Source organism: Poecilia reticulata, chromosome 2 (genome assembly GCF_904066995.2).
Source record: "Poecilia reticulata chromosome 2, P_reticulata-male-v2, whole genome shotgun sequence".
NCBI classification, from domain to species: Eukaryota; Metazoa; Chordata; class Actinopteri; order Cyprinodontiformes; family Poeciliidae; genus Poecilia; species Poecilia reticulata.
In genome coordinates, this window is record NC_088831.1 from 22325983 (window position 1) to 22342293 (window position 16311).

General features: G+C 40.1%; 3 protein-coding genes across 11 annotated transcripts in view; 2 read left to right on the top strand and 1 right to left on the bottom strand.

Annotated features, from left to right (window-relative positions):
* The window catches only part of arhgef49 (Rho guanine nucleotide exchange factor 49), a 75206-nt gene extending 71763 nt beyond the window's left edge, over positions 1 to 3443 (top strand). For all 6 annotated transcript variants that reach the window (XM_081600633.1, XM_081600648.1, XM_081600641.1 and 3 more), the window contains one exon: positions 37 to 3443. In XM_081600633.1, coding sequence (XP_081456759.1) covers positions 37 to 862 — 826 coding nt within the window. In that variant the 3' untranslated portion in view covers positions 863 to 3443. The remainder of the gene's footprint in view (positions 1 to 36) is intronic.
* A 108-nt stretch (positions 3444 to 3551) lies between these two features.
* Positions 3552 to 6460, bottom strand: tsn (translin). The gene is made up of 6 exons (XM_008432501.3): positions 6261 to 6460; positions 5926 to 6019; positions 5728 to 5824; positions 5353 to 5468; positions 5189 to 5268; positions 3552 to 4664 (listed from the first exon to the last, which is right to left on the bottom strand). Exons 1-6 carry the CDS (start codon positions 6324 to 6326, stop codon positions 4434 to 4436), a joined length of 684 nt encoding a protein of 227 aa, XP_008430723.1. The 5' UTR covers positions 6327 to 6460; the 3' UTR covers positions 3552 to 4433.
* Positions 6461 to 7238: 778 nt separating this feature from the next.
* Positions 7239 to 16311, top strand: part of fam124a (family with sequence similarity 124 member A) — a 31369-nt gene continuing 22296 nt past the window's right edge. The window contains exons 1-3 of one of the 4 annotated variants that reach the window (XM_081600663.1): positions 7241 to 7706; positions 8061 to 8095; positions 13006 to 13037. Coding sequence is in view for 1 of the 4 variants with exons in the window: in XM_008432536.3 (XP_008430758.2) it covers positions 7651 to 7706; positions 13006 to 13037 (88 nt within the window). In the remaining 3 variants the exon portion in view is untranslated. Of the gene's footprint in view, positions 7707 to 8060; positions 8096 to 10447; positions 13038 to 16311 lie in introns of all 4 variants that reach the window. The other 3 variants (XM_081600659.1, XM_008432536.3, XM_081600653.1) reach the window with 3 other exon arrangements.

Sequence of the window (16311 nt, forward strand, 5' to 3'; positions counted from 1 at the left end):
CAAATGCCCCCCCCCCCTCCTTCTTTCTCGTTTCAGAATATTCCTGGATGTTTCCCAGAACGACAACACCGCATTGCGTCGCATGAACTTGCGCTCTTTCCTCATGGCACCGCTCCAGCGCGTCACTAAGTACCCGCTTTTGTTGAGCCGTATCATTAAGGTCACTCCTGAATGCCACCCGGACTACGCGCGCCTCCGGGAGGCCAAGAGTCGAGTGGAGTCCCATCTGGAGCACATCAACATGAAGACCAAGCAGGAGGGCAACGGCGTCACATGGTCCCTGCGCTCGTTCCGCCGCGACAGCCGCAAGAACCGGGAGGTCATCAACATCGAGATGCGAGAGGTATCGATGAAGACCGTGGGTTGGGCGAGAGAAAACACCCGGTTCGTCATGGAGGGACCTCTCCAGCTGTCCCAGCCGGCAGACGGCCAGTGGCTGAAAAAGGGAAGCAAGGCCCTCAAGTTCCAAAACGTGCAGAGTCTACTGATGGTGAGGACACAGAGGGGCGGCGACTCCCCAGGGCAGGCCACCGACATCGGACGGCAGGGGGAAGGCACGGGGGAGAGCGTTCGAGACGGAGTGTTGGTCTTAATCAAGGACAAGAGCAGCGGGAAGTTTGCAGTGCTGAGAGAGCCGATTTGTCTCGCAAACTGCGTGGTGTCGTCAGATCCGGAGTGCGAGGACACCTTCGAGGTCCTCGACATCCGACGGGAGTCATTTGTTTTCCGTGCCTCGGACAAATCCCGCACCCAGCAGTGGTTCCATCAGATGAAGAGGTACGCCCGAGACTTGGGCACCTGGAGGAAAAGGCGCAACGCTCTGCCAAACATCATGATCAACGCCAACCAGACGCGTTCCTGAAGCTAGCCTCCACCACATCGCTGTTCCACTGTAAATAACCCAGTCTCTCAACTCCAGAAACCCGATTGCGACATCTCCTGAGTAACACCGCCGTTCTGACGTGTTAGATTTCAGTAAACAATCACACAATCTGTCTCACATTGTGTGTGAGAAAACGAAGCACTTTTTTTCCTATGAAGCAGTAAGTGCGCCATATAATTGTATGTAGATATAATTTTGAAGCTGTTACAAAAAAAAAAAAAAAACGAGAGAAAAAAAACAGTTTTTTTGAACGACCAAAAAGTACTTGGGCTGTTCTTGAAAGCCTTGATTGTAAAGACTGTTGAGTACCTAAAGGTGCATTTGACGAATAGCATGACTGAACATGACTGGCTGCAAAAAGAAAAAAAAAACTGTTATGTCATTTTTATACAAGACAGTGAGGATTGCAGACATTTTTGGTAAGAGACGGTAAAGATTTCTTCGGGGGGGTTTTTTTGTTTTGTTTTGTTTTTTCAGTGGTTTACGTTTTGTTGTCACTGCCCTTTTATCTTTGTGTGCTGCCCTCTACTGTCTGTAGGCGGCATAACAACTTTCACTGCCAGAGATGCAGTTGAGCAGAGCCTCTCCATCGGGCTCAGAACAGACCGTCAACATATCTGTAATTCAATGGGATTTCACGGAACAGCAATAATCTCAGCCAGTTTCACAAAGTAGCTACTTTATATGCAGTTAATTCCCACTCAATCTACAGTCGGTCCTTCTGTTTTATGTTACTGGGCAGGTTCACCGAGCCTCTGATATCTGTGTAAGGCGGTTTGATGATTGACGCATCGCTTCGTTATTGCAACTCCAAGAAAGCCTCTGTTTTCGTCTTTGAAACCGAAATCATCCTGTCGCCATGAAATCAGTTTTTAAAAATTGTGTTTTATGGATAGCGTACTCGACTAGTCAGCGATGCACCAAGAAATTCAGGCTGCCGATCTGAATTAGTTCATTTTGAACTCGTTGACCAGGTAGTCAGAATCTCAAAAATCCAATGTTTTTTTCTGTCACTTGAATGCACCACACCTCAGTGCTGCTGGCAAAAATACACTTCATCTGTTTTCAGGATGTGAGGTGTTCAAAATTTAGTCGTAGGGGGAAAAGTCTATTTAATAAGAATAAATTAATTTCTATGATATTGTGAGACAATTTTATGATTCGTTCAGACCCTGAGAGAGCAAGACTTTCATCAGATAACAGGAAGGCTGAGCAATTTGCAACAGTCACTTTGCAAAGTCTGCAGGATTTAGAAATGTTGGCTGCCTTTTAGAAATTCAAGAATCTGTTTATTTTAGTACTGCTGGCCATGCTAATCACAAATACAAGATGCTGAAAATGGTTCAAATTGTCAACTCTGTGAGTTTTATGTCATTTTAAAATCGTACACTCCTGCTTTTCTGTGACTTCATATTGTCCAAATATAGGATGGATTATAAAATATATTGAATTCTGTTCTTTGAGAAATTTAAATTGTGTAAAATGGCTAAAGGCATTTCAAAGCTTTACAAATGCTGCGGATTGTATGTCGGCCACAAAACGGTGCATCTCTGGTGCTAGTCGGCCTCTTTGTGTGTCAAGGGCAGAGTTTTTCATCCATATACTCAGTGCATCGGCAGCTGCGTAGATAATGGGTGCTTTTATTTGTTTTTGTCGCTAAATAATTGAACTATTTTCCTCAGCTGTTTTAAAACGTTCATGGAGAAAGACTTGCACTCTTAGACCCTGAAAACCAAAGTTCTTAAGTATTGTAGTCTTACACTTTACAAAATTGTGATTGTAGATAGAAACAAAGAAAACGTCACAATTTACCATTTTATTTTCAAGAAGTGACCCATCTCGGTTAGTCGGATCATGTCTCACTGTCTCATTGTCGTAAAAGGTAAGCATTGTCTCCGAAGGCTGAAAAACTCTGCTCACCTGACGTCCCGATCATGTCACCATGACAGGTTATCAACTGTGTTCTGAGACCAGCAATGAGCTGTTGTGCCTTTCTACTTTATTACTGTTAGACGAAGACTGACAAATTCGCAATCTTGCCGCAGTAGCATTGATCTCCACCGAACAGACGAGCCTGCCCTGTCTGCACTCACAGGCAATATAATTATTCCTTACAGTGAACTGCCTTCTTTTTTTAGTGCGTTTTTAACCGGTGTGATTTTACTTCTGAGGGCTTTAGTTTGAAGCACTTTATATTTAAGTGAAAGATTTTACTCGCCTGTGTAGCTGCTGGTGAAATGTGTTCTTTCGTTGGCGAAGATACTGGGTTGACTGGATACATCGAGACAAAGCCAGTCAAGCCGATAATTTAAGACCATTGCTGTTATTATGAAGTAGCATTAAGAAGAACATATCACTGTGTTTTGGAGGGCAGAGCTGCTTGACTCCACACTAAGGCGCATTTGCTGTTGGGAGGACAAAAAAAAAAAACCCATCTCAATGTAAGAAATATACACACTCATGTTTGGTTTATTTACGTTCCCCTTCTGGTTTGAAACATCTTATGTATTATTTCTCTAGTGTAATATATTGTGAATTATATTAAAAAAAAGATTTTAAACACTTTGTTTTGTTTTATCTACGAGGAGAAACACCTAAAATGTAATATTTTGAATCACAGGATGAGAAACTTTTCTTTTCATAGAAAACAATCATCTTGCTCCACTACTAACAATAAAAAATGAACCTTTATTTTAAAAAAAAAACATAAGCCATGTAAGACATTTTTTCACTTTTCACAACCGAAATGGCTAAACAGTCAACTGGCACAGTTTCAAAAAGGTTTGCAACTACAGGTCATTTAATGAATCAGTTTGTTCTTATTTTACAGTGAAGTGCAACACTGTCGTTTCTTTGGCTTTTCACTCCTTGAGTCTCATAAAAAGTACAAACCAACAATCAGAATTTGAACTAAAAAAAAAAATTCTGACAAGATAGTTGACTGTCTTAGTGGACCCTAAGATTTAAACTTGTAGCTTTTGAACCTTATGGAGACTCCAACTGATTAAATCACCTCGTGAACAGCTTTTTTTTTCATTTTTTAAATACAAATTTAACATTTTAGCAAGCGAAATAGAACATGACATAAAAAAAGAGAAAAGATTGAAACACTCAAAAAATATCTGACAGTCTTCCCAAACAGGGCCATGCTGCAAATTCAAATGAACGGTGAAATACAATGACGCTGTAACACAGGAACACGTTTCCAAAACTTGCAACAAACAGAACCTTTAATCTTAAACTTCTGAATGGAGAATGCAGAGATCCTTTTACTGCCTCTGCTGCCTTTCTGACAGACCGACATCCTTCTGAACCACCGCTCCCGCATGCATTTGCACAAATACATGCTGAAACACTCGCACGCATACACAGATACACCATCGTGCTGCTGGGGACCTCGGGCAGATCCCCGGATCTCCGACTTTCCAGATCTCCAAGTCTCCAACCCAACCTGCGGCAATCATGCAGAAGGTCCCGCAGCAGGAAGCAGCTGCCAACACACCTCCACCCTCCTTCCTGCTCCAACAGCAAACCAACGACGCTCCTCGTTCTACTTGTCTCCGCCGGACTCTGGCTCCTTCGCCAGGCCACGGATGGACAGGTCGTAGACCACCTCTTCGATCTTCTTCACGTCGTACTTCAGGCCGTCGTAGCGCTTCCTCAGCGGGTCGTTCTTCAGGTTGAGCAGGCGGAAGCCCGAGTCCAGCTCGTTGATGAAGTTCGAGATGCGGAGCGGCCGGTTGTAGTCTCCCGCTGTGACGCTGTTCACCGCCAACCGCGACTGCAGGAGCAAAACAAGTTCCATATGAAGCTACTGAGTTTTAAAACCCGCCTACAAACACTGAGATAAATGGGACAAAGTAAATATAGAAATCTGATCTTATGAAATGTATCTGCAAAATATACAACTGTTAATTATTATTTTGCTTGATGTCTCCAACAACTATGTACTTCCCACTACAAGAATTATAAAACTGGTTTGTAGACAGATTTGGTTCACCTCAGAGGGCTTAGAAATCCCTGAAATGAGTTCCGGTATACTAGGTCTTAAAGTTACAGCTCCCAATATAAATCTCCATCTTATAAAAATCACGTGAGCTGAAGACATTGCTACCGTTACTTTTCTTGGGTGGCCATTGTTTTATGCATCATCATCACCATTTGGCAACTTTCAGCTGCCTTGTGCTCAATTTATTCTTTACACATTTCTTGACTTTGGTCATGTAACTCAATACAACTACTGCAACTCAAGTCTGTACACAGAAATTGACAAAACACTGTGGACGTCAGCAGCACACCACTCACCAGTTCACTGGCCATTATCAGCACTCCTGCCAGGAAATCTTCAACATCCAGGTGAAAGCCCTTCTCTCGCACAACTTCAACTGCCAGAGACATGGGGGGAGGTAGAGTTAGCCGGACCTTCTCACTTATAAAAACGTGGCTCTAGAAGAGAACACAGCGCCTACTTCCAAGTATCTGAGCCACCTCCTCCCGCGTGACGAGGGCTTCACTTTCCAGGTAGACAACAAAGGCCGCCAAGAAGACCAAACGCTGCAGGACAAACCGCCAGTGTTCATGGAACCTGGACAGGCGAATGAAATTAAAACGTTAAGGGTTCACAGGTACACAGGTGGAAACAAAGGAAGGTTCTAAATCTCATTGAAAAAACAACAAAAAAAAAGAAAACAAATGTAAGACTACATCCTATAAACACTACCTGTGTAAGAGGTGAAAAGCAAAAACTTTTAGAAATTTCTTGCGATGCATGCTTAATTTTAAAAAACCTACACAATAAAATGCTTTTTCCTAATTATATGTATTGTGTCCAAAGTGAATCCTACCTGTAATACTGCTCAGCAGGAAATTTGGTTTTGAGCTCAGCCATGTGCGTCCTTACAGTGCAGAACAACTCCCGTGCCCTGGCACATTTACTGGGAACTTAAAAGGGAAGGGGGGGGGAGGGAGGGGGCAATGGCTTTAAGACATTCAACATTTTAGAAGAAACTAACATGGCATTGCAAATTTTCTCCAAAACTCACTCTCTTTGAACCCAGACGGCTGGTGAACACTTTGAAGCACCGTAAGGATTTCCCTGGCTGTCTGCTCCAAATTCTGGACCACCTTACGAATATCCTGTGACAAATAAATTGTAAAGATGGACACAAGTATAGCAGCGTCAAACAAGAAAATAAATGTATACGAGTTAATATAAACCAATAAGAAACACAGAAGAGAGTAGTTTTAAAGTGGTAAAGCCTAACACACTAGATTTGTGTTGTGTTCTGTTGCAGAGAAACAGCCAATTCGGGGAAACAGGTTAGCTTAGCAGCTAACGGTGTGGGGGCGCTAATGTTGATAGCAGCTTTGGTCATACCTCTCTCACGTCCTGGTCGGCGCTCAAGAAGCCCTGGATGTAGCTGAACATTTCAGTCACAGACATTTTCCGAACCTTGAGGAAAAAACAAAAAGCGCCAAAGGAAAACAAATAAAAATCAGTAGCTAGCCGCTAATAAGTCCCAGCATCAACGTGCAGTGCAAGCCCACCGTCAGGTCTGCTTAAGTCTGCGCGTGGAGATGACGTCACCCCGCGTTTTTTTGTATTAAAAAAAATTATAAAATACGAAACTTGACTGCAGCTGTTGAGGTTGGACTAGTTAACTCAATGAAGGTAAATTTTCTTTAACAATGAAACCGAGTTTAAGTGTTAAAAAAACTACTACTACTACTAATAATGATGATGATGATCAGATTTCATGTATGGAATTAGCTCAGTTTTATACATAAATTCGGTGTATGTATGTGAAGTGTCCTTAGCCTTAACGAGATTTATTGTAAATGCTCTGATGTACTGAAATGTCAAATAGATTTTACACAAATTGTAATTTTTGTGGGACAGTTTACACATTTACTGAGTTTTAATGTAATCCCCTGCCTACTGCCTCTCTTTTTTAAATCTTAGCAAACACATCCTGTTGGAAGGATTTGTCAATTTTCGGGAAGTAGTTTAATATACTATTTTTGAAGCCCAGAAATTAGATTACTCCTCTTTTACCTGCTTGCGTTTGGTGTCATGGAAAAACATGCTGCATTACCTCATTCCCTCTGTTGATGGAGCCACAGCAGAACAATTACACACGCTGCCTTCAAGTACCGCTAAAAAAAAAAAGAGTCACCAAGAGCTAAGCAGATTTTTATCACTGCCGATCATGAAATGAAATGTTCCTGATTATAACGATGTTGTGATGAATCAACATTCAGTGGATTAAATAAATAAATAAAATACAAAAGTGTATCTTAAGATAAAAATGTAAAACAAAATATAAATCAAAAATAATCTTGGTTCTAATGTAATTAATTTAGCTGTCTTTTAGCTGTTTAAGTTACACGATTTCTATTCCAAAACTTGTACATTATCTAACCATACAGATAGTTTCACCAAATTCACTAGGTAACGTTTCTGTTTTGTAAAATTACCGTGTAGCCAATAACACATCGCAAAAATGTAGCTCTAAAGCAGGCTATCTCCAATAGACAATTAGTAGCATTGTCATATTTCCAACAGCCACTGAACATATCACGGCATCAGCCGCCTGTTGCTCCATCTAGTAAAACTCCGCAGCTCATTTGCGGACTCAGAGCCCGCTGCGTTCAGAGGCTGCCTGACGGAAACAACCGCGTTGCTCTTGTTGAGCAACTTGACCTTATTGGCCGACGCTGGGACTTTGAAACAATGCAGTTATCTGGACCACAGGCGATAGTCTGAGATGGAGACGACCTTCACAGAAGATGACTGCGTGGATTCAGGAGCAGAGACGGGGGGGTAAGTGGAGCTGGAGTGTTTCTATGGCTTCTCCTTCTTAATTAGAAACAGCGAAATTGCCGAGTATTTATATTCGTGTCTTGACTAGCGCATACTTTTACGTCTGTAAAAGCCGCGTGTGCACGGGCGAGTTTAAAACGAGCAACACGGTGGCGTCACCGAAAAGCCTGGAAAAAGTCGTTTTCGTTATTTTTTATTAGGCAACTGAGGTAAATACAGTAAACACGCAACATTTTCTTGGAAAAAAAAACCCCGATGTGGTTTCGATAAGGAACATGTTAGGCAACTTATTAAATACAACTACTTTATGAATTGATGAAGTATTCAGAGTTATTGTTGTTCACTGTATTTCAGCTGTTAAACAGAGACGTGCTTCGGTTTCTCCTGCGGTACGTCGCTGTTGGTGTTAATGTGTTTTACAGTAGACGTAAATTAGTGTTGTTTACCTTTTGGAACATTGTGACACAGTAGTAAATTTAGCAGTAGTCGTAGCGGTAGTTTTTAATCTGTTTATTGAAACCGTTGTTTAGAAAACAGATTGATCTCTTTGGATATTTTGAACAGAAATGCTGTATATTTTGTTTTCCTGTATTTTGTTTTTCACTCCGCCTTAAACCTCAAATACTTATTTTGACTATTAGGCCGCTGTGAGCATAAATACATAAAACGGAGATCAACATTAAGGTTGGGTGATGTGCATTTAATGTTTTATCACAGTATTGTGTTGTACTTATTGCCAAGAAACCGTTGATTAGAAACAAAACAACAACAAAAAAAATCCGTTTTCTCAGCTGGAAATTCATCACTGCAGACAGTCTGAACTTTTACAAAAACAAACACTTATCTAAAAATAAACCATCCCTGTTATCAAACAGGCTACATCCATACAGTAGCTACATTCAGTAGTGCGACTGCCTTGCTAAACTTTGCAAAAATAATTGTAATTTGAATTGTTAAAAACAATTTTTAACCAACAGTGGAAAAATAGTTCAAACAGTAAAAGAAAACAGACAATACATATCAAGCAATTATTAAAAAGATGTTGTTTCCACATACACCAAGTACTTATAATGTCTGAGGATTCACGTTTTTTTTTTTGTTGCTAAAATTAAAGGGGAAATCAAAAGTGGTGTTAGAACCATAAACTACAGCCAATAGTTTGGCCATCATTTTGAACAGTTATGGCCAATTGTTCAAAAGAGTTCAGATAAAGGTGATACAATTGTTGTTGAGCCTGTTTGTGTCATTATGTCCTTCTTTAATTGGCTTTTAAACTGTGTTTGAATACTTCAATTAGTCATACATAGTCTGGGTCTGGAGCCATTAGTGGGTCAGAGGGTGAAAACTTGGAGCACTTAAAATGCTCCAGACTTCATCATTCTGTCACAAAACTTGTTGGTTTTTAACTTGTCTTTATGTGTTGTGAATCTTTACACTGCGTACAGCAAAAGCAAATATTGCTCTAAGAATAAAACTTTATTACTGTCAGTCAGGCTGCTTCACTACATCAGTGATGCATAATTTGAAAACTAAATGCTAGAAGAAAACATGGCGTGTGTCGTAAGCCTGTCACAATAATACATTTTTGCTGGATGATAAATCGTCCCAGAAGTTATTGCGATAAACAATAACATTGTTGTTTTGAGGCCATCGTCAACCGATATGATTGCAACAGAAAACCTTGTCAAAGATCAATAAACTTTAGATTCTAAGGGACATTTAACACTGGAACTGGAAGACATTTTAAATATCCAAAATAAATAAACAAATTAACTATGAAGGCTCTGTAAACAAAATTGTCCTTGAAAAGAAAAAGCACCGGTTGAGACCAAAACACTGAAGACTTTTGTCTGGCAGAAAGAGAGAAAAGAGAAAAACAGTAAAACCATACAAATGGAAATTATTGAGCTCGTTTTATTTTTAGTATTCGATCAATTGATTTGTTGCGACAGACCCAGGTGTGTGATAACACTGATGAATGCTGCAGTAACGATGAGGCTTGCAATAAGTAAACAGATAAAAGAGTGCTTTGTGTTCACAGATCCCTGTTGTCTACCCAGCAACTGGGACAAGAAAAACATTAAGATCAAGATGAACCTCATCATGTCCATGTGACACCTTGCTTTGCAGTCGACAGAGGAAGAAGGCAAATAAAAAACTGACAGAAATGCAAAAATAATGACAACATTAGTAACACAGTTGAATTTATTTTCGAAGCTCTGTTTAGTTTTTAACGGTTTTTGGAATAAAAGTGCATTTGGGACGGTGCCGTATTTTTAGCGTTGAATTGGAATCGCTCAGAGATCTGATTTATGACGATCAGCACGGAGCCACATAAATGGAAAGTGCTGATGTGAAGGAAAGTGCTGATGTGAAAGAAAGGAAGAGCGGCAGATAACCACAGAGCTGCCACCTCCACAGAATCCCGCCCTCCTCCTCCTCCATCTGACCTTCAGACACCCGTCACCTCCACTCCAGTCGCACGTCCTTAAGGTCATGCTACGTTTTCGTTTCACAGCTCGCTGGTTTTAATCCAGTTTGCAGTGAAGTGAAAGTTGAGCTTTGCCTTCCTCCTTCCGATCTCTGCCTCTCTGCTTTTCTACTCTTATCAGCCAGCAGACTGTGCAGCTCTTCAGAGGTCATTCTGACTCACGTTGGGTCACTCTGCACTCGGGCCTCGCGTGCTCGCCCGGGCTTCTGCCTGTCTGCGCTTCCACTTTCTGTTTATTGTCTTTGGACAGAGATGAAGCGAAAAACGCCGCTTCCAGTCTCGGAGCGTCAGGCGGGACGTTGGCCGGAGCCGCCGCTGCCAAGCCCTCGCGCCCCGAGGAACCGTCAACTGCACACGCCACCACGCTACTCTCCAGAGCCGTGAAACTGAAAAAGAATACTTTTCTTATTTCCATTCACAATTTTCCCTTTTCTTTTACGAAGCAAACTTTTCTTTATTCCCTTCGTTTTCCCCCTCTTTCTTGACAGTTTCCCCTCCATAGTACCCCGCCATTTCTTTTTCTCTCTCTCTCTCTTGCTTCACCTCCTCATCCCACATCACTCTCATCCAGCGCTAATTCTCATTAGGCAGACTGAAAACCTCCTGCTGCAGGAAACAGACCCTCTCCTCTGTTTCCTGCTGCTCCGGAGCCCCTATTAGTTTAGCGATGAAGACGCAGGAGGGTGCAGGTTGGAGGGACAGTGTTCTCTGGCTGTCAGCGAAACCCTGTGGGACTAATATCCTCAGCTTGGAAAGTCCATGTGTGAACTGAGGTTTCGCAGATGGTTCCTGTAATTACATAATGGAGAGTGTCTGTTAGCTGCCGCAGTCGGATTCGCCAGCATGTTTCATTACCTTCCAGCCGTAGTATTCGTACCTTGAGAACATTTTTAGATTCTCTCAACTCTCAAGCTTCAGCGTGGCGTGTCGGGATTTGCTGCGATAGGCTGATGCCGAGAAGAACGCAATTAAAATGTTTCTCTAATTTGTTCACAAATCAAAATCTGAACATCGTGGCATGCAGGACGGTCAGTGATGTTTGATGTTAAACTATTCAATCCATCACGTGTGGCAAGTAGCGTAAAGAGAGCTGTAATCAGGGAAGAGGCGAAAGGAATACGAAGGCATGCCACACTTAAGATTGCAAAAACTTAGACCATGTATCATTTCCTTTTCATTTTTGCAATTGTGAACTACGTTGTGTTGATGCATCACAAAAAAGCCTAAAGAAACAGAAAAACGTTTGTGGTTGTAACGTAACGAAATGGAAGAAGTTTAAGGGTTACGCATTTTTACAAGGCAATGCAGGAGAACAGCGCATATTCTCCATTATTTAATATTTATTAAACATTTCCTTGATTTTTTTATTCATTGCTAAGCGTAGGTTAAAATGAACATCACCGTACATTGCTACTTCCAGGAGATTATTAGCTTTGCTTATCAAAAAATTTAACGTGCTGCACTGACAGGTGAGGTTATTTGTTGTCTTTCATATGCTGGAACTTCGCAATAAATTAAATACACAAATAGGAAATATTTGCCTTTTCTATTAAACAGCAGGGTGAAATCTGTAAATAGAATCCTTTTTGGCAGAAAATTGCTGAATAAACTGAAGTTAACAGAACAAAACAAAACAATGGCAAAACTATTGGAATTAAAAGCAAAAACTGTCAAAAAATGTTGTTGAATATTAACAAAATGGAAGAAACTTTAGAAAAGCAAAGAAGAACCTGAACTCACCTTAATAATGTACAAAGAATTGATTTGATCCAATCCATAATGACATCTATATAAACCACAAAATGACTCATCTGATAACAAATGATACTTAAAGTGATAAAACTTTAACTTTGTAATTTTCTTTAATCACTTCAGAAGAGTTAGTTTAGAAATTATCTTGCAGTGGAAATGAAAATGACTTTATTTGGTCTCTTCAAGTCTTTGGGTCATTAACACATTTTTATTAGAACTGATATCAACTGTAACATTATTTCTGTAATTCTTTTTTAACAATTTATAGTTTTTAGAGTAGCAAGAAAGGAAAAAAAACACACACACATCTGGTCCAACTTTTTCTATTCCAGTCGAATCCGTTTTCCAGATTCTCGTTGGATCTGCAGTCATGTCCAAATGTTTCCAGCTGAATAATGTCTCATGTTGCTGTTTTACTGCCAGGAATCCCAAATATGTTCGATCCCTCTCATTAAAATGTGTTTCAGCTTAGTTGCTTATATACAGTGTAAACAATTTGATCGGATTGCAACAAAATGGTACCTCAGTTCGTCAGATCTGCCGTACAGAAACATCACTATTAGTAAAACTGGTGAGGTTCTATACATAAAAGCAGGAATTAGTTTACTTTTTTAATAGAAATTGTCACTGTAGATGCTAAAGATGAGTTCTCTAATGTACTGACAAGTTAGACAAACAAATAAATGTGAACACCGACCTTTTTGACCTGTGTCGGAATGCTGTAGAAATATGCTTTCACCTAAATTATGCAGCAACACTCTTGAGTGTGGTGGGGATGATATCTGAGTAAACGTCCCAGTGTTTTATCCTAACCACACTACGATGTGTCTGTGCATTTTTGTGACCTGTCCAGCTGGACGTCTTCTGCGCCTTAACCCAAAGTCGGTATTTGAAATAGCAGCAGGTCGTCCGCATGTAGCGTGCACTTTCTACTGTAACATAAACTTCTGTCTCTTCTCTCTGTTTCTTGTCTTCCTCCTCCTTTCCCGATGTGTCCACATCCCGTCTATGTATTCATTTGTTTTGTTTTTTTCTCTTTTGTCTTTTTCTCTGCAGATCTGATTACAGTCCTCTGTCCTCGACGAGCAGTAAGTAACCTCGACACGAAGGAGAGCAAACGCTAACGCGTTCACACTCAGCTCAGGTGGCAGGACTTTATCTCCTTAATGCATCCTGACAAAATAAATCTTCTCTGAGGGGAGAAGGGTGGTCGGGGGGTGGGCTTTGTTTGCGCTTAGTGGTCTCTGAAACCAGCCGCACGTTTTCAGGAAAGGGTTTTTGTGTAGGAAAATAACCCAACAGCTTGCTTTCCACAGTTGCTTTCATTGCACCAGCATGCAGTTTACCGTATTTTATGTAGCACAATGGAATTGGAGCAAAAACAAAAATGAAAAAGACGGATATATCTGTAAATTGTACAGGATATGTTGGTAAATATCCTGTCTAATTTAGCTAAAAAACTAAATTTATGTGAAAAATTACAAAAACACCGTTGAATTAACATGGTTGTTCATCCCTGAACATTTTTTACTGAAGCGCTTATCGATTCACTTCAATACGGTGAGTCAAATTGAGCTGATGTTGATCTATTTGACATTCTACCTCATAAACTCTCCAAATCCAAAATATCTTTATTTTTTTTTGCTTCTTGAGTCCAAATTTTCACATTTCTTCATGTTTAAATGACATGAAACGTCTCCACCTGCCTTTTGGTTTTATACTGATTTTAATTTATAACTGCTTATAACTTCATCCACCTTTTTTCAACAAACCCTGAAGAAAACAGAGAAGTGACATTTTTTTAGAAATATATATTTTTATATAAGTGAGGGCTGAATTATCTCCTCCTTATTGGTTTTGCTCCAATAATGAGGTTAATAGATTGTCATATTGTAATTAGCCATACTTTTTGTTCTTAACTAAAAAGGAACCAAATCCTTCAAAATCTGTCACCACTTTGTTGAAAATGGTATCGAGTATTTTTCTTTTTATCGGTATCTATTTGAATTTTCTTTTTTTTTGTATCAACCCAACTTTGCAGTTTTCCCTACCAGCTAATTTCTTGCATTTTCCATAGACTTTGAAGAAACATTATTGTTTGTGATGTCATTGTTTCCCCACATATTTTCCAATTCTTGATGACTGTACAGCGACAGCTGTATAATGAGGTGGATATTTTTAGTCTTCTCCTGACTGATACCTTTACAGCTTATACACCTGTACATTTGAAAGTTAATGCACTTTATTTGTACATTTCCTTCTCCTTATGATTTTACTATAGTAAAAATTCAAATAATCTAGATGATAATGTAGCCATCTAGATGCCTCATGTGCATTTTGTTTAATAAACTGACACATATTTTCTTCTTCTGCATTTGCATCTGCATATTTTCCGATCTTATGACTTGTGCGACAAATCAACACAGAGCTACAACAGGTGGACCTTCAGCTGTGATTAACTGCAGTGCTAATTTAAAGATCTTGGTTTGCAGAGGTCGCGACCTGCCTTCGGTCAGTAGGCCTTTCACAATGAAGGGATTAAATCTAATATTAGCCCATTAATCTGGTCTTCAGGACACGGCCTCATCCCAAGCTGCACCACACCCACAAGTCAGGAAGAAGAAGACACACACACACACACACAGAGAGAGAATAATTCATCAGCGGCTGTCTGGTTTGCTTTTCCTCTCATGTTTCCTTTGTCACTGTTGTATCAGATGAACTTCTGCTCACTATTGTCATAACTGGAGGTCGGCACAGAAGCAAAATGCCCCATAGGACACAGTCCACACACACCCTGCACAGTTCTTTGCGAAAAGTGCTTACTCTTGGACTTTTTCGAATTCTTTTGTGTTAAAAACTAATTTGGTTCGTGTTTTAAGTGATGCACACAAAAGCGGTGCAAAGTTGCACAGCTAAAGGAGGACGGTGCATAATGAGTCTCAAACCTTTTTGCAAATAGAGTTCACGTCAGTTTAAACCCAGCTGCTCCGCCAAGGTTTGTTGTCAGAGAACAGCTAGATGTTTACAAGCCTGTAGTTGTACTAGGAAAGACTTCCAGCTGTGATTCCAGGGCGGCTAAATAAGTGTTTTTAATTATTTATGAAAAAAATTAAAACCATGTATCATTTTTTCTTTCAGTTCGCAATATACACTAATTTATGTTGCTCTATCACAAAAAATCTTTATAAAATATGTTGCAGTTTCTGGCTGTTATGTGGCAAAATGTTAATTCTTCAAGGAAAAGTGTAAATATGTATTTATTTCTGAACTCTTCCTGAGTTAAAACATTTAGTGTTGTTCTTTCTAAATGAATAGGAACTTATTTTGTTTTGCTTTTGCATTATTTGAGGTCTTCATTGCGTCTTTTTTGACCATTTCTCATTTTCTGCAAATAAATACAACATTTTTGCTTTTTGAGTTCGAAGGCATGTTGTCAGTAGTTCATAGAATAAAAGAGTAATGTTCATTTTACTCAAACATATACCTACAAAAAGTAAAATCAGAGAAACTGACAAAAGTTCCAAAGCTCATGATTAAATGCAAAACCAAAGCTGGTGTTTAAAAAGCACATGCCTGATATTATCTTCTTTAAAAGGACCCCATAATGTTAAACACTATGAAGGAGATTATGTAGGAGAGTTTGCTAGTCATAGGAGGTGCGTCTGAGCTGAGTCTGAGTGACCTATGACCCCGTCGTCTCCGTTAGTTTCCCTCATGTGCCTATTCACATATATAAGAATTATGAGGCTGGCTGCAGGGTAACGAGAGTTTTTGGACCAAAGGAAAGAACTGTGACTGTATGAACTCACAGAGACGGAAAAACAGACAGAAGAGGACATGTGCTGCATGATTTGTCTCAGCTACAGCAACCAATATATGGTGGATGTAAATTTATACGTGGAAGTCCAAAGAACGGCTAATATCCAGGAGACAGAAAGTTGGACGACGTGTTAACTTGAGATGCGTTGAAGTCGGCCAGCTTTGCTGGTAACGCTAAAGCAAAAAAGGACAACAAAATGAGTGAGCGACTGAGTGTGTTTATTAGAGGCAAACGAGGAACAGAAGGAAAATCTTCAAAGTGACAAAAAAAAGGAGAAGAGATTCGGCTTATTGAGGGCTTTTCTTGCAACACAGAGGCTCGGAAAAGATTGATAGATAGCGGTTTGCGGGTTGACGCGGAGGAGGCTCGGATTTTCAGGGATCTCACCGTCACCAGCAGATGTTTTACTCACGGAGCCAAGACGCATATTTAAGGCGTATCCGAGGAAATTTGTTTTTGCATTCTGAACATGCTTTACTGCATTCAAGCAATACATTTTTTTTGTGTGTACTGTGCGTTTGGATGCCAAATATGTGAAA